Source organism: Phocoena sinus, chromosome X (assembly GCF_008692025.1).
Source record: "Phocoena sinus isolate mPhoSin1 chromosome X, mPhoSin1.pri, whole genome shotgun sequence".
NCBI classification, from domain to species: domain Eukaryota; kingdom Metazoa; phylum Chordata; class Mammalia; order Artiodactyla; family Phocoenidae; genus Phocoena; species Phocoena sinus.
Window position 1 is genome coordinate 63379795 of NC_045784.1, and position 24884 is coordinate 63404678.

Here is a 24884-nt window from a genome sequence, read left to right on the forward strand (position 1 = left end):
AGACAAAAATGTAATAAATTGATTCCTGTAATACAGTTTTTACTTGGAAGAGTTATAAAGCTCTGTATTTTTGATACCAAACGTGCTAGTGAGGTTTTTATTTTACAGCAGCTTATTCTTCCTAGTAATTTCATAATTTTTGCTTGCACAACCAGATGGCAGAATTTTTTTCCCATAGATTTTACAGTGTGACGGCTTTCTAAATGAAAGGGAATCATTTTTGTGATCCAGAAATGTGATTTCACTGAAAGCAAACTATTTTTAGTATACCTTTGAATTGTATAACCTTCAAGCAGAGTTTTTTGTATAAATCTAATTATGCCTGTCATGCTCTTGCCTTTGAACTGACTTTGTCATTGTTTACAGAGAGGCACAAGCAGCCACTTCCAGGAATGGAGGTAGTAATTAAAAATATTAAATTTGTATATTTAAGGATCTCTGAACTTCTAAAATTTATAGCAGCTATGAGTCCATTTTATGCTAATATTAAGACTGTTTTTTGAATGTGATCACTCCTCACTGTCTTTTGTTAGTGTAGCTTTTCCCTACAAACAATGGCAAGTGTTAAAATTGTTATCTTGCAAATTTGCCAGGGAGAAAAGTTTTGAGAGCTGCCTTTTTAAAGATAATCCAGCAATATTGCCGAGGTCTAAATTTAATTCTATTTACTCTGGTAGTATTTAGGTTTTATTGTTGTATTATGCTTCTAGTCTTACTCAACCTTTGGTCTGAGTGACTGTAGACTATAAATAATATTGCTTTAATAATGAGAATATTTGTAAGAAAACTGCTTAACAGGTATCCTTTACCACCAATGTTACTGTTCTCATTTTATTGTTGATAATTTCAAAAGACTGTTTTCGAACATGAGAATAAGTTCTGTAAACATGAAATTATATTGTTTTGCTTTCTAATGTCATCCAGGAGTATGTAATACATATTTTTTGGTATTTTATTTTATTTTTTTAACATCTTTATTGGAGTATAATTGCTTTACAATGGTGTGTTAGTTTCTGCTTTATAACAAAGTGAATCAGTTATACATATACATATGTTCCCATATCTCTTCCCTCTTGCGTCTCCCTCCCTCCCACCCTCCCTATCCCACCCCTCCAGGCGGTCACAAAGCACCGAGGGAAAGATAGGGAGGAAATATATTTAGACATGTAATTCCTTAAAGTACTTGTAATAAGACAAACATTTTCTTTAGATTTAGAGACAAATAGTAGAAAGCTGCCCACAGACTGTTAAAGATTGCACCCTTGTTGTAGGTGGCCCCAGAAGAATTTAAGACCAGCATTGGCCGTGTGAATGCATGTTTGAAAAAGGCTCTCCCAGTCAATGTGAAATGGCTGCTGTGTGGTTGTCTCTGCTGCTGTTGCACACTGGGTTGCAGCCTGTGGCCCGTTATTTGTCTCAACAAAAGAGTGAGTAACCATTTTATTGTGTAATAATAATGAGCTAACGTTTATTGAACACTTGCTGTGTGCCAAGTACTTTACAGAATTTATTAAATTGTCATAACAATGCTGTCCTCATTCTAGATATAAAGAAACTCGGGGTCAGAGAGATTAAGTCATTTGTCCAACCTTTATCAACGCTTTATCACTTAATATGGGTTCAATCATTATTTTAAATAAGTGCAAAGTAAGTGGAGTACTTAAGTAAATATAAATGTGACTGGGCTACTTATTCTGTTTACAAAACCTGAAGCTATGATTTAAAGTATTTCCAAGCCACAGGTATATGGGAGAGTTTCTTCTGATCTGAAGAAAGGCAGAAGTGAGAGTAATCTACAAAGTTGGTAGGGGAAATGCTTGTTAGTTTTGAACATGTTGAAATAACATTCTGACATGACATTACCAGTTATGTCATGGATTTAAGACTACTACATTTATCTCGTCTTCTTTAAAATTTTATTTTGATCTTTAGAATGATTTTTCCTCCTGTGGGAAGATATTTTTAAACTTTTTAATTGAAGCCAATGAGGAAAATTAATTCATTTTACCTACAGTTATTTTCCCTGTACCACACTGATGATTTCATTTAAACTTCTAAATAATAATTAGCCTACTGAACCATATTCAACATCACAGCACCTTGTGGGGGTATAATTAGTGATGCAGTTGTTTCATAAACCAAAAAGATTCCCAACAAGTACTCATTACATTTTCCTCTCCATCTTTCTCTTGCCCTCCTTAATGTCTACTTCAAAAAAACAAATAATAAAATACTGTCACCCCTATAACTTTTTGAATGGAAAATTAGACATTTTATTAATTCTCTTGGTCACTACCAGTAGATCAGTGCTTTATTTTAAATAGAGCTTAGTTTATTGTTTGTCAAAGCATGAGCAATGTTCTCAAATGGCTTTGTGTAAGTTAAAAAAAATGACAGCATAAATTTCTTTCTTTAATTATCATATCTTTTAAAAGTTACAAATCAATAACTCCTACCCATCCTCATTATTTTTAAAGCCTCAATGTGAATTAATTATGGGATTTTTTCATCACACAAATATAGCCAATTTCAATTACTTAAGAAGAGTTTTTGGTTTTAATATTATCCAGGATCTTTTTTTCTGATGACCTGTTTACGTATTTGCCTCTTTTTTTTTTTTTTTTTTTTTTTTTTTTTTTTTTTTGCGGTACGCGGGCCTCTCACTGTTGTGGCCTCTCCCGCCGCGGAGCACAGGCTCCGGACGCGCAGGCGCAGCGGCCATGGCTCACGGGCCCAGCCGCTCCGCGGCATGTGGGATCCTCCCAGACCGGGGCACGAACCCATGTCCCCCGCATCGGCAGGCGGACTCTCAACCACTGCGCCACCAGGGAAGCCCTTGCCTCTTTATTAATACCTCCGCCACAAGGCCTGAAATAGAAACAATTTATTCAGTCATGTATTTTACTATGATTACTACTGATATGAAATTAATACTGATGCTGTGATTTCTTCCCATCTCCCACTACTTTGGTTAGGAATTCATATTGAAATTGAGGCATCAGTGTATTCTTAGATCACTAATCTGTCAGTTTTAAAAAGTTTATTTAGTACAGATATGCAAACAGTTGTCCTGTGGGCTAAATCCAGCCCACTCTGTTTTTTAAACATTTAAATCAGTTGCCAGCATTTAAAAATTAGAATATTTAAAGTAAAATTTGAAACAGCCAGCATCTCTTGTAAAATCTAAAGCTCTGACAGTATTGGACCCAACATGCCTATCTTTCAGCAATTAGCCCTTGCTGAGTGGTGGCTCCTTCCTTTAAATAGGACACGTGGTCTCTGGTTCACCATAGAACTACGCAGCATTTACATTATCTGACTTGCTCTGTACACTTTATAGTTATGGCCGTTGATTTTGTACATACTATGTTAACACACTAGACAATGAAGCACCAAGCACATGCTGGTAACCTTGTACAAGCACTGTCCTTTCTGGAGCCTCAATTTCCTCACCTATAAAATCCAGATAATATTAGTTACTTTTATGGTGATTGTGATGATGAAGAGATTTAAGGCCCGTCACTGCTTTTTTTTGTCCACATGGAGAAATAAAAAATAAAATACAACAATTTTAAAATGGCTCTGGCCATTTCTAATGGGGTATCTAGCTTCATAGAAGTCACATCTGTGTCTATCCACAAAATAAAATGGAAATAATATGATTAATCTGCCCTGTGTCACAAGGTTGCTGTATAAATGAATGATGGTAAAATGTTTCCAAGAAAAGAACCTCTTTGTAAACAGTCTGCCTTGTGAACTTTTTTTTGGCCAGTATACGTCATGGACATTTTTTCCCAGCAATTTAGTTGAAAGAAAAGAAATACAGACCAGAATGCCCTGAGCTGCTCCTAGTCTCTCTTGGCTCTGGTAGGATTCTAAGCTTACATGACATATGAAATGAAGGTCTTTGTTTACCCATTCTTACATTTACCACTGTGTTATTACAGTCAATTTTCAGGCCTAATCCTGCCACCATCCTTAAATTTGATATTACTTTTAACATTTACCTTTTTTGCTATAATATTTGCTAAACTGAGAGGGATGTTCAGAGGGAAGGGACTGTTATCTCAGTCTTACAACATGAACATAATGTTGTTTTCCTTATGATTTCTAATTTCATTCCATTGTTATTGGAGAAGATACTTTGTATGGTTTTAATCTTTTTTTATTTATTGAGGCTTGTTTAGTGGCATAGCATATGGCCTATCCTGGAGAATACTCCATGTATACTTGAGAAGAAATTTGTATCATATTGTTGTGGGGTGGAGGGTTCTGTATATGTCTGTTAGATCTAGTTGGTTGACAGTGTTGTTCAAGTCCTGCCTTTCTTTACTGCTCTGCAAAGTTGTTCTATCCATTATTGAAAGTGGAGTATTGAAGTCCTATTATTGTAGACATATCTATTTCTCCCTTCAGATGTGTCAGTTTCTGCTTCATGTATTTTGCAGGTCTGCTGCTAGTTGTGTATATATTTATCAATTGTCATTTCTTCTTGAAAGATTTATATTTTCATCAATATATATTGTTAGGGAATTAATGTTTGTGTTCCCTCAAAAGTCATATGTTGCAGCCCTCCCCTCTAATATGATGGTATTTGGGGGTGGTTGGTATTTTGGCCTTTGGGAGGTACTTAGGTTTAGATGAAGTCATGAGGGTGGGGTCCTCATGGTGGAATTAGTGCCCTTATAAGAAAAAAATAGAGAGCTTGCTCTCTATCTCTCTACCATGTGAGCAACAAGGAAGTTGTCTATAAGGAACTTATAGACAACTATAAGTCGTTCTTCTATGAGGAAAAGGACTTCCACCAGAACTCAACAAACCATGCTGACACACTGATCTAAGACTTCGATACTCCAGAACTGTTGTTTAAGCCACCTAGAATATGGTCTTTTGTCATAGTAGCCTGAGCATATTAAGACATATAGTGTCCATCTTTTTCTCTTGTAACATTTTTTCTTACTTAAAATCTATTTTGTCTGATATCATCTATCCCAGCTCTTTTTCTGGTTACTATTTACATGGAAAATCTTTTTCTGTCCTCTCACTTTCAACCTACTTGTCTTTGAATCTAAACTGAGTCTCATGTAGACTCAGTTTATTTTTTTGTGTTTGTTTTTTTGTTTTTGTGTTACCATGTTATGTTAAGATATTTTTTCTTTTTTTATTGGGATGTAGTTGTTTTACAACGTTGTGTTAGTTTCTACTGTATAGCAAAGTGAAGTAGATAGAGTTCTCTGTGCTATACAGCAGGTTCTCATTAGTTATCTATTTTATACATATTAGTGTAAATATGTCAATCCCAATCTCCCAATTCATCCCATCCCCCCTTCCCTATCTTGATGTCCATACGTTTGTTCTCTACATCTGTGTCTGTATTTCTGCCTTGCAAACTGGTTCATCTGTACTATTTTTCTAGATTCCACATATATGTGTTAGCATACGGTATTCATTTTTCTCTTTCTGACTTACTTCACTCTGTATGACACTCTCTAAGTCCATCCACATCTCTACAAATGACCCAATTTCATTCCTTTATATGGCTGAGTAATATTCCATTGTATACATGTACCACATCTTCTTTACCCATTCCTCTGTTGATGGACATTTAGGTTGCTTCCATGACCTGGCTATTGTAAATAGTGCTGCAGTGAGCATTGCAGTGCATGTGTCTTTTTGAATTATGGTTTTCTCTGGGTATATGCCCAGTAGTGGGATTGCTGGGTCATATGGTAATTCTATGTTTAGTTTTTTAAGGATCTCCCTACTGTTCTCCATAGTGGCTGTATCAATTTACATTCCAGTCAAGAGTGTGAAAGGGTTCCCTTTTCTTCACACCCTCTCCAGCACTTATTGTTTGTAGATTTTCTGATGATGCCCATTCTGACTGGTGTGAGGTGATACCTCATTGTAGTTTTGATTTGCATTTCTCTAATAATTAGTGATGTTGAGCATCTTTTCATATTCCTCTTGGCCATCTGTATGTCTTCTTTGGAGAAACGTCTATTTAGGTCTTCTGCCCATTTTTTGATTGGGTTGTTTGATATTGAACTGCATGAGCTGTTTGTATATTTTGGAGATTAATCCTTTGTCCATAGATTGGTTTGCAACTATTTTCTCCCATTCTGAGGGTTGTCTTTTCATATTGTTCATGGTTTCCTTTGCTGTGCAAAAGCTTTTAAGTTTCATTAGGTCCCATTTGTTTATTTCTGTTTTTATTTCCATTACTGTAGGAGGTGGGTCAGAAAAGGTCTTGCTGTGATTTATGTCAAAGAGTGTTCTTCCTATGTTTTCCTCTAAAGAGTTTTATAGTGTCCGGGTCTTACATTTAGGTCTTTAAATGGATCGTGTTTTTAAATCCATTCTGCAAATCTCTCCCTTTTAATTGAGAGTTTAATCTATTTGCCTTTAAAGTGATTGATGATAATATATTAGTTTGCCAGGGCTGCCTTAATTAAGTACTACAGACTAGGTGGTTTAGCCAACAGAAATGTATTTTCTCACATTTCTAGAGGCTGTAAGTCTGAGGTCAAGGTGTTGGGAAAGTTGATGTATTTTTTCTGAGGCTTCTCCCATTGGCTTGTAGATGGCCGTTTTTCTCCCTGGGTCTTCACCTGGCCTTCCCTCTATATATGTCTGTGTCCTAATCTCTTCTTACTAAGACACTAGTCATACTGGATTAGGGCATACTCTGATCATCTCATTTTAGCTTAATTACCACTTTAAAAACCATATCTCCAAATAAGGTCACATTCTCAGGTACTGGTGGTTGTGACACTTGAATATATGAATTTTAGGAGAACATAATTCAGTCTGTAACAGATAAGGGAGGACTTTTGCCATTTTGTCTTTTGGCATTTCTGATAATGGAGCTGGAAAACAACTCCATTACTTCCCTATTTTATATTTAATTGATTTTTGTAGTGCACCACGTGCCTTTTCATTTCTTTTGTATATATTTTTAGCTATTTTCTTAGTTGTTACCCTTGGGATTATAATTAATATCTTAAACTTGTAACACACTAGTTTGAATTAATAATACCACTTTAACTTCAGTAATATACAGATTCTGCTCCTGTGCATCTACATGCCTCCCCATATATGTTTTATCACAAATTACATCTTATATATTGTGTGTCCATTAACATAGATTTATAATTATCATTTTATACATTTGTCTTTTAGATCATAAAGGAAGAAAATAGAAGTTCCAAAACAAAAAGAGAACAATTTTGGCTTTTATATTTATTTATGCAGTTACTTTTACTAGTGTTCTTTACTTTATCATGTTGCTTGAGTTATTGTACAGTGTTCTTTCATTTCAGCCTGAAGGACTCTTTTCAGCATTTCTTACAGGCAATTCTAATAGCAGTGAACTCCCTCAGTGCTTACCTGGGAATGTCTTAATTTCTTCTTTTTTTGAAAGGATAGTTTTGCCAAGTATAGAAATCTTGGATGACAGGTATTTTTTTTCTTTTTAGCACTTTAAATATGTCATCCCACTGCTTCTGAACCTTATGGTTGCTGATATGAAATTAGCTGTTAATCCTATTGAGTATCTCTTTGTACATAACAAGTTGCTTCTCTGTTGTGGCTTTCAAGAGTTTTCTTCTTGTTTTTGGCTTTCAAAGGTTTGAATATAGCTTCTCTCAGTATGGGTCTCTTTCAGTTTATCCTACTTGGAGTTCATTGAGCTTCTCAGTTTATCTTTTCCTGTGTGTGGACTCAAAATAATACCTGACGTACCTTGGTTTCAGCCTGAAGAACTTCCCATAATATTTCTTATATAGTAGGTCTGCAGGGGATGGATCCTCTCAGTTTTTATCTAAGAGTATCTTCATTTCATCTTTACTTTTTATTTATAATATTTTAATTAATAGCCTATTTTTTGAACAATTTTAGGTTTACAGAAAAAAATTGAGAAAAAAAAGAGTTCCCATATATCTCCCTCAGTCAACCCCCAATTTTCCCTATTATCAACATCTTGCTCTATCGAAGTACAATTGTTAAAACAGATGAGCCAATATTGACACATTATTATTAACTGAAGTCCTTAGTTTACATTAGAGTTCACTCTTTATGTTATACATTCTATGGATTTTGGCAAATGTATAATGACATGTATCCATCATGTATACCAATCTATCATCATATATACCAATATACTTTGTATCCTGCAACCTTTCTATAATTGCTTGTTAATTCAAGGAGTTCTTTTGATTTTTCAGGATTTTCTACATAGACAATCATGTCATCTATGAAGTAAGATAATTTTGTTTCTTTTTTCTTGGTATATACACCTCTTATTTTCTTTTTCTTGTCTTATTGCATTATCTAGGACTTTCAGAATGATGTTGAAAAGTAATGGTGAGAGGGAATATCCTTGTCTTGTTCCTGATCTTATCTTGTTCCTGATCTTAGTGGGAAACTGAGTTTCTCACCATCAAGTATGATGTTAACTGTAGGGATTTTGTAAGATATTCTTTATCAACTTGAAGAAGTTCCCCCATCCTAGTTTGCTGAGAGTTTTTATCATGAATGAGTGTTGGATTTTGTCAGATGTTTTTTCTGCATCTATTAATATGATTATGTGATTTTTTTTTAGCCTGTTGATGTGATGGCTTACATATTAATTGATGTTTGAATGATGAACCAGATTTGCATACCTGAGATAAACCCTACTTATTGTAGTATATACATTGTTGTATTTCTTTGCTAATGTTTTATACAGGTTTTTGCATCTATGTTCACGAAAAATATTGATCTGCAGTTTTCTTTTCATATAATACCTATGTCTGATTCTGGTATTAGGGTAATACTGGCCTCATAGAATGAATTAGGAAATACTCCCTCTGCTTCTGTTTTCTGGAGTAGATTGTAGAGAACTGGTATAATATCTTCCTTAAATGTTTGAACCCATCTGGTCATGGTACTTTCTACTTGGGGAGGTTATTAATTATTGACTCAATTTCTTTAATAGATATAGGCCTATCCAGATTGTCTATTTCTCCTTGTGTGGGTTTTAGTAGACTGTGTCTTTCACATAATCAGTCCTTTTCATCTAGCTTATCAAATTCATGGGCATAGAGTTGTTAATAATATTCCTGTATTATCCTTTTAATGTCCATAGCATCAGTAGTGATAACCCCTATTTCATTTCTGAAACTTTGTAACATTTTTGTCTCCTCTCTTTTTTTCTTAATTAACCTGACTAGAGGTATATTAATTTTACTGAACTTTTCAAAGAACCAGTTATTTTGTTGATTTCCTCTATTGAAGTCCCATTATCAGTTTCATTGACTTCTCTAATTTTTATTATTTCTTTTCTTCTTACTTTAGATTTAATTTGCTCACTTTTTACCTAAAGTGCAAGCATATATGATTGATTTAAGGTATTTCTTCTTTCCTACTATATGCATTCAATGCTACTGCTTTAACTGTATCCCACAAATTTTGATAAGTTTTGCTTTCATTTACATTTAGTTCAAAATATTTTTAAATTTCTCTTGAGATTTCTTCTTGAGTCATGTGTTATAGAAGTATGCTGTTTAATCTCCAAGTGTTTTGGGGATTTTCCAGCTATCTTTCTGTTGTTGATTTCTGGTTTAATTCCATTGTGGTCTGAGAGCATACACTGTATGATTTCTGTTCTTTGAAATTTGTTAAGATGTGTTTTATGACCCAGAATGTGGTCTGTCTTGGTATATGTTCCACATCAACTTGAGGATAATCTGTCATTTGCTGTTGTAAGATGAAGTCGTCTGTAGATGTCAGTTATATCCAGTAGATCACTGGTGCTGTTGAGTTCACCAGTGTCTTTACCAACTTTCTGCCTACTTGATCTATTTCTGATAGAGGGCTGTTGAGGTTGCCAACTATATAGTCAACTCCTCTATTTCTCCTTGAAGTTCTGTCAGTTTTTGCCTCACATAGTTTGATGCTCTTTTGTTAGGCATATACACATTAAGAATTGTTATGTCTTGGAAAATTGACCCTTTATCATTATGTAATGCCTCTCTTTATGTCTGATTATTTTCCTTACTCTGAAGTCCGCTTTGTCTAAAATTACTAAAGTGGGGCTTCCCTGGTGGTGCAGTGGTTGAGAGTCCACCTGCCGATGCAGGGGACATGGGTTCATGCCCCGGTCTGGGAAGATCCCACATGCCGCAGAGCGGCTGGGCCCATGAGCCATGGCTGCTGAGCCTGCACTTCTGGAGCCTGTGCTCTGCAATGGGAGAGGCCACAACAGTGAGAGGCCCGTGTACTGCAAAAAAATAAATAAATAAATAAAATTACTAAAGTGACTCTGGCTTTCCTTTGATTATTGTTACTATGGTATATCTTTCTCCATTCTTTTACTTTTAGTCTGTGTATGTCTTTATATTTAAAGTAGGTTACTTGTAGACAGCATGTAGTTGTCTTATTTTTTGATCCATTCTGACAATCTGTTTTTTTTTTTTTTTTTGCGGTATGCGGGCCTCTCACTGTTGTGGCCTCTCCCGTTGCGGGGCACAGGCTCCGGACGTGCAGGCCCAGCGGCCATGGCTCACGGGCCCAGCCGCTCCGCGGCATGTGGGATCCTCCCGGTCCGGGGCACGAACCCGCGTCCCCTGCATCGGCAGGCGGACTCCCAACCACTGCGCCACCAGGGAGGCCCTGACAATCTGTTTTTTAACTGATGTATTTATACCTTTGATGTTTAAAGTAATTATTGATATAATTTTATTAATATTTACCATGTTGGTTACTGTTTTATATTCATTACTCTTGTTCTTTATTCCTATTTTTATCTTACAGTCTTTTTCTGTCTTCTCTGGTTTTAATTAAGTATTTTTATATGACACCATTTTTTATATTCCCTTAGTATATCAATAATCCTACTTTTTAATATTTTTAGTAGTTGCCCACTAAAGAGAGTTTGCACTATATATACATACACAACTAATCCAGGTCCACTTTCTTTTTTTTTTTTTTTTTAACATCTTTATTGGGGTATAATTGCTTTACAATAGTGTGTTAGTTTCTGCTTTATAACAAAGTGAATCAGTTATACATATACATATGTTCCCATATGTCTTCCCTCTTGCCTCTCCCTCCCTCCCACTCTCCCTATCCCACCCCTACAGGCTGTCACAAAGCACCAAGCTAATATCCCTGTGCCATGCGGCTGCTTCCCACTAGCTATCTACCTTACTACGTTTGTTAGTGTGTATATGTCCATGACTCTCTATCGCCCTGTCAAAGCTCACCCTTCCCCCTCCCCATATCCTCAATTCCATTCTCCAGTAGGTCTGAGTCTTTATTCCTGTCTTACCCCTAGGTTCTTCATGAAATTTTTTTTCTTAAATTCCATATATATGTGTTAGCATACGGTATTTGTCTCTTTATTTCTGACTTACTTCACTCTGTATGACAGACTCTAGGTCTATCCATCTCATTACAAATAGCTCAATTTCGTTTCTTTTTAAGGCTGAGTAATATTCCATTGTATATATGTACCACATCTTTTTTATCCATTCATCCAATGATGGACACTTAGGTTGTTTCCATCTCCTGGATATTGTAAATAGAGCTGCAGTGAATATTTTGGTACATGACTCTTTTTGAATTTTGGTTTTCTCAGGGTATATGCCCAGTACTGGGATTGCAGGGTCATATGGTAATTCTTTTTTTTTTTTTTTTTTTTTTATTTTTTTATTTTTTAAATATCTTTATTGGGGTATAATTGCTTTACAATGGTGTGTTAGTTTCTGCTTTACAACAAAGTGAATCAGCTATACATATACATATGTTCCCATATGTCTTCCCTCTTGCGTCTCCCTCCCTCCCACTCTCCCCATCCCCCCCTTCCAGGCTGTCACAAAGCACCGAGCTAATATCCCTGTGCCTTGCGGCTGCTTCCCCCCAGCTATCTACCTTACTACGTTTGTTAGTGTGTATATGTCCATGACTCTCTCTCGCCCTGTCAAAACTCACCCTTCCCCCTCCCCATATCCTTAAGTCCGTTCTCCAGTAGGTCTGCGTCTTTATTCCTATCTTACCCCAAGGTTTTTCATGACATTTTTTTCCCTTAAATTCCATATATATGTGTTAGCATACAGTATTTGTCTTTTTCTTTCTGACTTACTTCACTCTGTATGACAGATTCTAGGTCTATCCATCTCATTACAAATAGCTCAATTTCATTTCTTTTTAAGGCTGAGTAATATTCCATTGTGTATATGTGCCACATCTTCTTTATCCATTCATCCGATGATGGGCGCTTAGGTTGTTTCCATGTCCTGGCTATTGTAAATAGAGCTGCAATGAACATTTTGGTACATGACTCTCTTTGAATTTTGGTTTTCTCAGGGTATATGCCAAGTAGTGGGATTGCTGGGTCATATGGTAATTCTATTTGTAGTTTTTTAAGGAACCTCCATACTGTTCTCCACAGTGGCTGAACCAATTCACATTCCCACCAGCAGTGCAAGAGTGTCCCCTTTTCTCCACACCCTCTCCAGCATTTATTGTTTCTTGATTTTTTGATGATGGCCATTCTGACTGGTGTGAGATGATATCTCATTGTAGTTTTGATTTGCATTTCTCTAATGATTAATGATGTTGAGCATTCTTTCATGTGTTTGTTGGCATTCTGTATATCTTCTTTGGAGAAATGTCTATTTAGGTCTTCTGCCCATTTTTGGATGGGGTTGTTTGTTTTTTTGTTATTGAGCTGCATGAGCTGCTTGTAAATTTTGGAGATTAATCCTTTGTCAGTTGCTTCATTTGCAAATGTTTTCTCCCATTCTGAGGGTTGTCTTTTGGTCTTGGTTATGGTTTCCTTTGCTGTGCAAAAGCTTTGAAGTTTCATTAGGTCCCATTTGTTTATTTTTGTTTTTATTTCTATTACTCTAGGAGGTGGGTCAGAAAGGACCTTGCTGTGATTTATGTCATAGAGTGTTCTGCCTATGTTTTCCTATAAGAGTTTGATAGTTTCTGGCCTTACATTTAGGTCTTTAATCCATTTTGAGCTTATTTTTGTGTATGGTGTTAGGGAGTGATCTAATCTCATACTTTTACATGTACCTGTCCAGTTTTCCCAGCACCATTTATTGAAGAGGTTATCCTTTCTCCACTGTACATTCCTGCCACCTTTATCAAAGATAAGGTGTCCATATGTGCGTGGGTTTATCTCTGGGCTTTCTATCCTGTTCCATTGATCTATCTTTCTGTTTTTGTGCAGATACCATACTGTCTTGATTACTGTAGCTTTGTAGTATAGTCTGAAGTCAGGGAGCCTGATTCCTCCAGCTCCTTTTCTCGTTCTCAAGATTGCTTTGGCTGTTCGGGGTCTTTTGTGTTTCCATACAAATTGCGAAATTTTTTGTTCTAGTTCTGTGAAAAATGCCAGTGGTAGTTTGATAGGGATTGCATTGAATCTGTAGATTGCTTTGGGTAGTAGAGTCATTTTCACAATGTAGATTCTTCCCATCCAAGAACATGGTATATCTTTCCATCTATTTGTATCATCTTTAATTTCTTTCATCAGTGTCTTATAATTTTCTGCATACAGGTCTTTTTCTCCTTAGGTAGGTTTATTCCTAGATATTTTATTCTTTTTGTTGCAGTGGTAAATGGGAGTGTTTTCTTGATTTCACTTTCAGATTTTTCATCATTAGTATATAGGAATGCCAGAGATTTCTGTGCATTAATTTTGTATCCTGCTACTTTACCAAATTCAGTGATTAGCTCTAGTAGTTTTCTGGTAGCATCTTTAGGATTCTCTATGTATAGTATCATGCAAACAGTGACAGCTTTACTTCTTCTTTTCCGATTTGGATTCCTTTTATTTCCTTTTCTTCTCTGATTGTTGTGGCTAAAACTTCCAAAACTATGTTGAATAAGAGTGGTGAGAGTGGGCAACCTTGTCTTGTTCCTGATCTTAGTGGAAATGCTTTCAGTTTTTCACCATTGAGGATGATGTTGGCTGTGGGCTTGTCATATATGGCCTTTATTATGTTGAGGAAAGTTCCCTCTATGCCTACTTTCTGCAAGGTTTTTATCATAAATGGGTGTTGAATTTTGTCGAAAGCTTTCTCTGCATCTATTGAGATAATCATATAGTTTTTCACCTTCAATTTGTTAATATGGTTTATCACATTGATAGATTTGCGTATATTGAAGAATCCTTGCATTCCTGGAATAAACCCCACTTGATCATGGTGTATGATCCTTTTATTGTGCTGTTGGATTCTGTTTGCTAGTATTTTGTTGAGGATTTTTGCATCTATGTTCATCAGTAATATTGGCCTGTAGTTTTCTTTCTTTGTGACATCCTTGTCTGGTTTTGGCATCAAGGTGATGGTGGCCTCGTAGAAGGAATTTGGGAGTGTTCCTCCCTCTGCTATATTTTGGAAGAGTTTGAGAAGGACAGGTGTTATCTCTCCTCTAAACGTTTGATAGAATTCACCTGTGAAGCCATCTGGTCCTGGGCTTTTGTTTGTTGGAAGATTTTTAATCACAGTTTCAATTTCAGTGCTTGTGATTGGTCTGTTCATATTTTCTATTTCTTCCTGATTTAGTCTTGGCAGATTGTGCATTTCTAAGAATTTCTCCATTTCTTCCAGATTGTCCATTTTATTGGCATAGAGTTGCTTGTAGTAATCTCTCGTGATTTTTTTTATTTCTGCAGTGTCAGTTGTTACTTCTCCTTTTTCATTTCTAATTCTATTGATCTGAGTCTTCTCCCTTTTTCTCTTGATGAGTCTGGCTAGTGGTTTATCTATTTTGTTTGTCTTCTCAAAGAACCAGCTTTTAGTTTTATTGATCTTTGCTATTGTTTCCTTCATTTCTTTTTCATTTATTTCTGATCTGATTTTTATGATTTCTTTCCTTCTGCTTGCCTTGGGGGTTTTTGTTCTTCTTTCTCTAATTGCTTGAGGTGCAAGGTTAGGTTGTTTATTCGAGATGTTTCCTGCTTCTTAAGGTGGGCTTGTGTTGCTATATACTTCCCCCTTAGAACTGCTTTTGCTGCATCCCATAGGTTCTGGGTCATTGTGTCTCCACTGTCATTTGTTTCTAGGTATTTTTTGATTTCCTCTTTGATTTCTTCAGTGATCACTTCATTATTAAGTAGTGTATTGTTTAGCCTCCATGTGTTTGTATTTTTTACAGATCTTTTCCTGTAATTGATATCTAGGCTCATGGCGTTGTGGTCAGAAAAGATACTTGATACAATTTCAATTTTCTTAAATTTACAAAGGCTTGATTTGTGACCCAAGATATGATCTATCCTGGAGAATGTTCCATGAGCACTTGAGAATAATGTGTATTCTGTTGCTTTTGGATGGAGTGTCCTATAAATATCAATTAAGTCCATCTTGTTTAATGTATCATTTAAAGCTTGTGTTTCCTTATTTATTTTCATTTTGGATGATCTGTCCATGGGTGAAAGTGGGGTGTTAAAGTCCCCTACTATGAATCTGTTACTGTCGATCTCCCCTTTAATGGCTGTTAGTATTTGCCTTATGTATTGAGGTGCTCCTATGTTGCATGCATAAATATTTACAATTGTTATATCTTCCTCTTGGATCGATCCCTTGATCATTATGTAGTGTCCTTCTTTGTCTCTTTTAATAGTCCTTATTTTAAAGTCTATTTTGTCTGATATGAGAATTGCTACTCCAGCTTTCTTTTGGTTTCCATTTGCATGGAATATCTTTTTCCATCCCCTTACCTTCAGTCTGTATGTGTCTCTAGGTCTGAAGTGGGTTTCTTGTAGACAGCATATATAAGGGTCTTGTTTTTGTATCCATTTAGCCAATCTGTGTCTTTTGGTGGGAGCATTTAATCCATTTACATTTAAGGTAATTATCGATATGTATGTTCCTATTCCCATTTTCTAAATTGTTTTGGGTTCGTTATTATAGGTCTTTTCCTTCTCTTGTGTTTCTTGCCTAGAGAAGTTCCTTTAGCATTTGTTGTAAAGCTGGTTTGGTGGTGCTGAACTCTCTCAGCTTTTGCTTGTCTGTAAAGGTTTTAATATCTCCATCAAATCTGAATGAGATCCTTGCTGGGTACCGCAATTTGGTTGCAGGTTTTTCTCCTTCATCACTTTCAGTATGTCCTGCCACTCCCTTCTGGCTTGTAGGGTTTCTGCTGAGAGTTCCGCTGTTAACCTTATGGGGATTCCCTTGTGTGTTATTTGTTGTTTTTCCCTTGCTGCTTTTAATATGTTTTCTCTGTGTTTAATTTTTGACAGTTTGATTAATATGTGTCTTGGCGTATTTCTCCTTGTATTTATCCTGTATGGGACTCTCTGTGCTTCCTGGACTTGATTAACTATTTCCTTTCCCATATTAGGGAAGTTTTCAACTATAATCTCTTCAAATATTTTCTCAGTCCCTTTCTTTTTCTCTTCTTCTTCTGGAACCCCTATAATTCGAATGTTGGTGCGTTTAATGTTGTCCCAGAAGTCTCTGAGACTGTCCTCAGTTCTTTTCATTCTGTTTTCTTTATTCTGCTCTGCAGTAATTATTTCCACTACTTTATCTTCCAGGTCACCTATCCATTCTTCTGCCTCAGTTATTCTGCTATTGATCCCTTCTAGAGTATTTTTAATTTCATTTATTGCATTGTTCATCATTGCTTGTTTCATCTTTATTTCTTCTAGGTCCTTGTTAACTGTTTCTTGAATTTTGTCCATTCTATTTCCAAGATTTCAGATCATCCTTACTATCATTATTCTGAATTCTTTTTCAGGTAGACTGCCTATTTCCTCTTCATGTTTTAGGTCTGGTGCATTTTTATATTGCTCCTTCATCTGCTGTGTGTTTTTCTGTCTTCTCATTTTGCTTATCTTACTGTGTTTGGGGTCTCCTTTTTGCAGGCTGCAGGTTTGTAGTTCCCATTGTTTTTGATGTCTGTCTCCAGTGGCTAAGGTTGTTTCAGTGGGTTGTGTAGGCTTCCTGGTGGAGGGGACTAGTGCCTGTGTTCTGGTGGATGAGGCTGGATCTTGTCTCTCTAGTGGGCAGGTTCACGTCTGGTGGTGTGTTTTGGGGTGTCTGTGGCCTTATTATGATTTTAGGCAGCCTCTCTGCTAATGGGTGGGGTTGTGTTCCTGTTTTGCTAGTTGTTTGGCATAGGTTGTCCAGCACTGTGGCTTGCTGGTCGTTGAATGAAGCTGGGTGCTGGTGTTAAGATGGAGGTCTCTGGGAGATTTCCGCCGTTTAATATTATGTGGAACTGGGAGGTCTCTTGTTGACCAGTGACCTGTAGTTGGCTCTCCTACCTCAGAGGCAGAGCCCTGACTCCTGGCTGGAGCACCAAGAGCCTTTCATCCACACGGCTCAGAATAAAAGGGAGAAAAAGTAGAGAGAATTAGTAGAAGTATGAGGAAAGAAAGAAGGAGGAAAGGAAGGAAGGAAGAACGAAGCAAAGAAGGAAAGAAAGGAGGGAGGGAGGGAGGGAGGAAGGAAGGAAGGAGGGAGAGAAGGAAAAAAGAAAGAAAGAAGATACAGTAAAAATAAAATAAAGTATAATATAGTTATTGAATTAAAAAAATATTTAGAAAAAAAAAAAGGGACAGATTCAACCTTAGGACCAATGTTGGAAGCAAAGCTATACAGATAAAGTCTTACACAGAAGCATACACATACACCCTCACAAAAACTGGTAAAGGGGGGAAAATCATAAATCTTGCTCTCAGAGACCACCTCCTCAATTTGGGGTGATTCGTTGTCTAAAGGAGGGAAGGAAGGAAGGAAAGAAAGAAAGAACAAAGGTAAAGTATAATAAAGTTATTACAATTAAAATTAATTATTAAGAAAAAAAGTTTTTTAAAAAAAACCATGGACGGAAAAAGCCCTAGGACAAATGGTGGAAGCAAGATTATACAGACAAGATCTCACACAGAAGCATACACGTACACATTCACAAAAAGAGGAAAAGGGAAAAAAATCATAGATCTCGCTCCTAAAGTCCACCTCTTTAATTTGGGATCCTTCCTTGTCTATTCAGGTATTCCACAGATGCAGGGTACATCAAGTTGATTGTGGAGCTTTAATCCGCTGTTTCTGAGGCTGCTGGGAGAGATTTCCCTTTCTCTTCTTTGTTCTCACAGCTCAGAGGAGCTCAGGTTTGGATTTGGCCCTGCCTCTGCGTGTAGGTCGCTGGAGGGCGTCTGTTTTTGCTCAGACAGGACGGGGTTAAAGGAGCCACTGATTCGGGGGCTCCGGCTCACTCAAGCCGGGGATGGGGTGGGGAGGGGCACTGCGTGCGGGGCGGGCTTGCGGCGGCAGAGGCCGGCGTGACGTTGCACCAGCCTGAGGCGCACCGTGCGTTCTCCCGGGGAAGTTGTCCCTGGATCCCGGGAACCTGGCAGTGGCGGGCTGCACAGGCTCCGCGGAAGAGGGGTGTGGAGAGTGACCTGTGCTCGCACACAGGCCCCTTGGTGGCGGCAGCAGCAGCCTTAGCGTCTCCTGCCTGTCTCTGGGGTTCGCGCTTTTAGCCGCGGCTCGCACCCGTCTCTGGGGTTCGCGGTTTTAGCCGCGGCTCGCGCCCGTCTCCGGAGTTCCTTTAAGCAGCGCTCTTAAACCCCTCCCCTCGCGCACCAGGAAACAAAGAGGGAAGAAAAGGTCTCTTGCCTCTTCGGCAGGTCCAGACTTTTCCCCGGACTCCCTCCCGGCTAGCCATGGTGCACTAACCCCTTCAGGCTATGTTCAAGCCGCCAACCCCAGTCCTCTCCCTGCGCTCAGTCCGAAACCAAAACCCGAGCCTCAGCTCGCAGACACGCCCGCCCCGGCGGGTGAGCAGACAAGCCTCTCGGGCTGGTGAGTGCCGGTCAGCATCTATCCTCTGTGCGGGAATCTCCCTGCTTTGCCCTCCACACCCGTTGCTGTGCACTCCTCCGCGGTCCCGAAGCTCCCCCCTCCGCCTCCCGCAGTCTCCGCCCGCGAAGGGGCTTCCTAGTGTGTGGAAACTTTTCCTCCTTCACAACTCCCTCCCACTCGTTCTGGTGCCGTCCTTATTCTTTTGTCTCTGTTTTTTCTTTTTTTCTTTTGCCCTACCCAGGTACGTGAGGAGTTTCTTGCCTTTTGGGAGGTCTGAGATCTTCTGCCAGCCTTCAGTAGGTGTTCTGTAGGAGTTGTTACACGTGTAGATGTATTTCTGGTGTATCCGTGGGGAGGAAGGCGATCTCCGCGTCTTACTCTTCCGCCATCTTCAAGCCCCCCCCAGGTCCACTTTCAAATAACACAATACCACTTCCCAGGTAGAATAATGACATTATTACAGAATATTTATAATTCCTACCCCCATCCCTTCCTTATAACATTGTTGCCATTCATATTACTTATCCATAAACCGTAATCATGGAATACATTACTTTTATTAACAAACTGTTACCTGTTAGATCAGTTGAGAATAGAAGAAATAAAAGATTTTATTTTGCCTTCATTTATTCCTTCTCAAACACTCTTCCTTTATATAGATCCAGGTTTCTTATCTGTAGCATTATACTTCTTTCTAAAGAACTTATTTTAACATTTCTTGCAAGGTGGGTCTACTGGTGACAAATTCCCTCAATTTTTCATCTAAGAAAGTCTTTATTTCTCCTTCATTTTTGAAGGACAATTTTGCTGGGTACGGATGGAATTGCGGGTTGGTAGTCCTTTTCTTTTAACATTTTAAATATTTCATTCCATTCTTTTCTTGGCTTGCATAGTTTCTAAGGAGATGTCTGATACAACTCTTATCCTTGCTCCTTTATATGTAAGGTATTTTTCCCCTCTGGCTTCTTTCAAGATTTTTCCTTGATCTTCTGCAGTTTGAATATGAGATGACTAAGTGTAGATTTGTGGGTATTTATCCAGTTTTGTATTCTCTGAGCTTTTTCAGTCTATGAGTTTGATGCCTTTCATTAATTTGGGGGGATTCTGTTGTCATTATTGCTTTAAATATTTCCTCGGCTCCTTTCTCTCTTTACCTTCTGATATTTCTATTATGGGTCTATTGCCCCTTTTGTAATTGTCCCATAGTTCTTGGATATTCTGTTCTTTTTTCTTTTTTTCTTTTAGTTTTGGAAGTTACTACTGATATTTCTATTATGGGTCTATTGCCCCTTTTGTAATTGTCCCATAGTTCTTGGATATTCTGTTCTTTTTTCTTTTTTTCTTTTAGTTTTGGAAGTTTCTACTGATATTTCTTCAATCTTCATTGATGGTTTCCTCAGCCATGTCCAGTCATTGATGAGCCCATCAAAGGCATTCTTCATTTCTGTTATGATATTTTGGCTTTCTACCATTTCCTTTTGATATTTTTCTTACAGTTTCCATTTCTCTGCTAACATTATCCATCTATTCTTTCATGTTGTCCACTTTTTTCATAAGAGCAAGTAGTATATTTATCATAGTTTATTTATATTCCCAGTCTGATCATTTCTACATCTCTGCCATTTCTGAGTCTGGTTCTGATGCTTGCTCTGCCTTTTCAAACTTTTTTTGTCTTTTAGTATGACTTCTAATTTTTGTTTGAAAACTACACATGATGCACTAGTGAAAGGAACTGAGGTAAATAGGCCTTTAAAGTGAGATTTTATTTTCATTTGGCTGTGTTTACTGTTTGCTGTAGCTGTTGGAAATTGAAGGCTAAACGTTCCTTGGCGTCCTTGATTTTGTCTGGCCTATTTTCCTTGAATTTCCCTATAGACTTCTTAGATATCACCTGAGGTGCACAGTTCTTTCAGTTGTATTCCTCATATTATAATACAGAAGCCTTATTGATGTAGTGGCAGGGTGCTGGGGGACTAGAAGTGTTCTATAGTATTGTGATTAGGCTTAAGGTTTTTATTTAGCCTGTGTTCCTGGGCTGTGCTCTACACAAGTGCTTCTCAATTTTGTTTTGTTTTGTTTTCCACTTTACATGGGACAGGAAAGCTAGAGGGTTCTAGAATTGTGTATTTCCCTTCTCCAAGATTGGTTGGCCTCTGGTAATACCCCAATAGGTTAGGCTCTGGTACAATAGTTTCTCTTGAGAGAAGGCTTTGTTAAGAAGAACAGAATGTTCTGGGCATATTTAAATGTGACTCTTCTTCCCTTTCTCCTGCCAGAAAATGAGGAGATTTTTCTGAAATCACTGTGAGAACCTGATAGGGCTTCTGGTAATAAAAGTCATAAAAGTGTGGGAGTCTCTGCCAAGACTGGGCCCCTTTGGAATTTTGAACTCTCAAACTTGTCCCACTGAGCTTCCAACAGTTCATCAGTTTAAGTTCAGGTATTGCTATCCTAGTCCTAGTTCCCACAAAGTTTTCCTCTCCTGCATTTCTACTCTGGTAAATTGTACACAAGGTTTCCAGTTTCTCTAGATCCTCACCAACATTCATTATTTTCCATTTTATTCATAATAGCCACCCTAATGAGTGTGAAGTGATATCTCATTGTGGTTTTGATTTGTATTTCTGTAATGACTAGTGGTGTTGAGCATTTTTACATTTGCTTATTGGCCCTTTGTATATTAGGTTAGGGTATTTGTATATTACTTTGCCCATTTTGTAACTAGCTTGTTTATTTATTGTTGAGTTGTGGGTGTTTTATATATATTCTCGTTATTAATTCCTTATCAAATATGTGATTTGCAAATATTTTCTGCCATCCTCTAGATTTTCTTCACACTCTATTGACAGTGTCATTTGATGCATAAAAGATGTTAATTTTGATGAAGTTCAGTTAAACTATTCTCCCCTTTTTGCCTGGGCTTTCATTGTCATATGTAAGAAATAACTGCAAAATCCAGTGTCATGAAGACTGTCTCCTATGTTTTCTTCTAAGACTTTTATGGTCGTCGCTCCTATGTTTAGTTCTTTGATCCATTTTGAGTTAATTTTTGCATATGGCATAAATTTAGGATCCAACTTAATTCTTTTGCATATGGATATCCAGTTTTCCTTGCAATATTTATTGAAAAGTCCTTTTTCCCCATTGAATGGTTGGTACTCTTGTCAAAAATCTGTCATGGAGGACTTCCGTGGTGGTGCAGTGGTTGGGAGTCCGCCTGCCAATGCAGGCGACCCGGGTTCGAGCCCTGGTCTGGGAGGATTCCACATGCCATGGAGCAACTAAGCCTGTGTGCCACAACTACTGAGCCTGTGCTCTAGAGCCCGTGAGCCACAACTACTGAGACCACGTGCTGCAACTACTGAAGCCTGTGTGCCTAGGGCCTGTGCTCTGCAACAAGAGAAGCCACAGCAATGAGAAGCCCACACACCGCAACAAAGAGTAGCCCCTGCTCTCCACAACTAGAGAAAGCCTGCGCGCAGCAACGAAGACCCAACCCAGCCCAAAATAGATAAAGTAAATTTTTTTAAAAAAAGAATATTTTATTTAAAAAAATCTGTTGTGGATATTCGAGGGTTTATTTCTGGGCTCTCTGTTCTATTCCATTGGTCTATATGTCTTTATGCAAGTACCATATTCTTTTTGGTTATTGTTGCTTTTTAGTAAGTTTTGAAATCAGGAAATGTGAGTCCTTCATATTTGTTTCTCATTTTCAAGATTTTTTTGGCTAATAGGAGTCTCTTGGGATTCCATATGAATTTTAAGATGGATTTTTCTATTTCTATAGAAAAAGTCACTGGGATTCTGATAAGGATTGCATTGAATCTGTGATCATTTTGGATGATATTGTCATCTTAACAATATTAAGTCTTCCAGTCCATGAACATAGGATTCTTTGCATTTATTTAGGTCTTTAATTTCTTGTAGCATCATTTTGTAACTTTATGTGTACAAGTCTTTTGCCTTCTTGCTTAAATTTATTAAGTATTTTATTCTTTTTGAAACTATTGGAAATGTAATTGTTTTCTTAATTTCTCTTTTGAATTGTTTGCTGTTCTTGTATAGAAATGCAACTGAATTTTGCATGTTGATTTCATATCCTGAAATATTCCTGAATTTGTTCATCAACTCTAACAGGATTTTTTGTGGATTCTTTAAGGTTTTCTGCACATAAGATATTGTCACCTGCAAAGAGAGATAATTCTTCCTTTTTATTTGGATACCTTTTATTTCTTTTCTTGCTTAATTGCTCTGTCTAGAATTTCCAGTAATATGTTGAATAGAAGTGGCAAGCATGGGCATCATTGCCTTCCTTCTGTCTTAGAGGAAAAGCTTACAGTCTTTCACCATTTAGTATGATGTTAGTTGTGGATACTTTTTTAACCTAAAACCAGGGAGAGTGGGGTCTGCTAATATTCCCCATCGGTCAAATCAACCAAGAATATATCTGCCCTAGGAAGCTGGAAAGGTAAGAACTGCCACTCAGTTGTCAAACCAACTATAACAGCTCTCCCACGATATAGATGTGTGCCAGAAAGGGGGGCTGCACTCTTCACCAACTGTGCTGCCTATTTTGCAGAAGTTGTAGGTAGGGAAATGGGTGCTGCCCTGCTGCCACCACCCACTTGATATAGGCATTCTATAACACAGAGCTGTGGAAAATGGGATCTGCCTATTTTCACCATCTGCCAAAACTACCCAGAAGAGCCGTTCCACTCTAAGTATCTGGAAGATATGGGAACTGCCTGACACTCAGCTCCCAAGCTTGCTTAAACAGTTCTTCCACAAGGCAGAGCTGTGGATATGAGTATAGTGCCTAGCTCTAATACCAAGGCTTCCCACTGTTCTTACTTATTTTCAATAGATTTTGTTGAATGAATACTTCTCAGTCTGTTGTAAACCCTTTGATCAATCTCTAGAACATTTGAATGATTGTACTTACTAATACTGACAAATTTAATAGTTGTCTCTCCAGGGAAGAGACTTTCATAAGGTCCTCACATTGGCATTCTGGATGGGTTCTTACTATCTTGATGGTATCTTTGACACACAAAACTTTTAACTTGATTAAGTCAAACTTATCTCTTAAAATTTTCTTTCTTGTGCCTTTTACATCATATCTAAGAGGGCTTTGCCTAACTCAAGATTATAGAGGTGTACTCCTGTGCTTTCTTCTAGTTGTTTTAAAGTTTAATTTCTTATGATTCAGTCTTTGATCCGTTTTGAGTTAGTTTTTGTGTATGGTGTGAGATAGGGGTCCAAATTTATCATTTTTCTTTTGGATATCCAATTTTCCCATCACCATATGTTGTAAATGCTATTACATGAGTCTTATAACTCATGAATACATATGGGATATTTTCCATTTATTTACCTCTTCTTTAATTTATTTTAGCAATGACCAGGGATCAAGCCCGGACCCCCGGCAGTGGAAGCACAGAGTCCTAACCACTGGACCACCAAGGAATTCCCTTTAGCAGTGTTTCTTAGTTTTCAGTTTACACATCTCATACTTCTCTTGTTAAAGTTATTCCTAAATATTTTATTCTTAAATCTGTGTGAATAGGAATAAATTAGGAGGATGGGATTAACATATAAAAAGAAAAAATCTATTGTGAATGGAATTGATCTTTTACTTTCATTTTCAGATTGTTCCTTGCTTATACATAGAAATAAAATTTATTTTTATATGTTGAACCTTGTATTACTTTTCTATCTAGCATAACAAATTTCCACAAACTTAATGGCTTAAAACAACACCCTTTTATTTCACAGTCAGAAGTCTCAGTACAGTGTGGCTGGCTCAATTGTGTTCTCTTATTAGGATCTCACAAGGCCAAAATCAAGGTGCTGGCAGGGCTGCATTCCTTTCTGGAGATTCTGGGAAATAATTTACTGCCAAGCTCATTCAGGTTTTGGCAGAAATCATTTCTTCCTTAGACTTTCTATGTGACCTTTCCACCTTAAAGCCAACAATGGTGGTTTGAGTACTTCTTGTGTTTCAAACCCCTCTGACTATTCTTCCATCAGCCAGAAAAAATTCTCTGCTTTTAAGGGCTTATGAGATTACACTGG

General features: G+C 37.5%; 1 protein-coding gene across 2 annotated transcripts in view; it reads left to right on the forward strand.

Annotated features, from left to right (window-relative positions):
- CHIC1 (cysteine rich hydrophobic domain 1) overlaps positions 1-24884 on the forward strand; it is a 50850-nt gene that overhangs the window by 15968 nt on the left and 9998 nt on the right. For both annotated transcript variants that reach the window (XM_032620708.1, XM_032620709.1), the window contains one exon: positions 1272-1427. In XM_032620708.1, coding sequence (XP_032476599.1) covers positions 1272-1427 — 156 coding nt within the window. The remainder of the gene's footprint in view (positions 1-1271; positions 1428-24884) is intronic.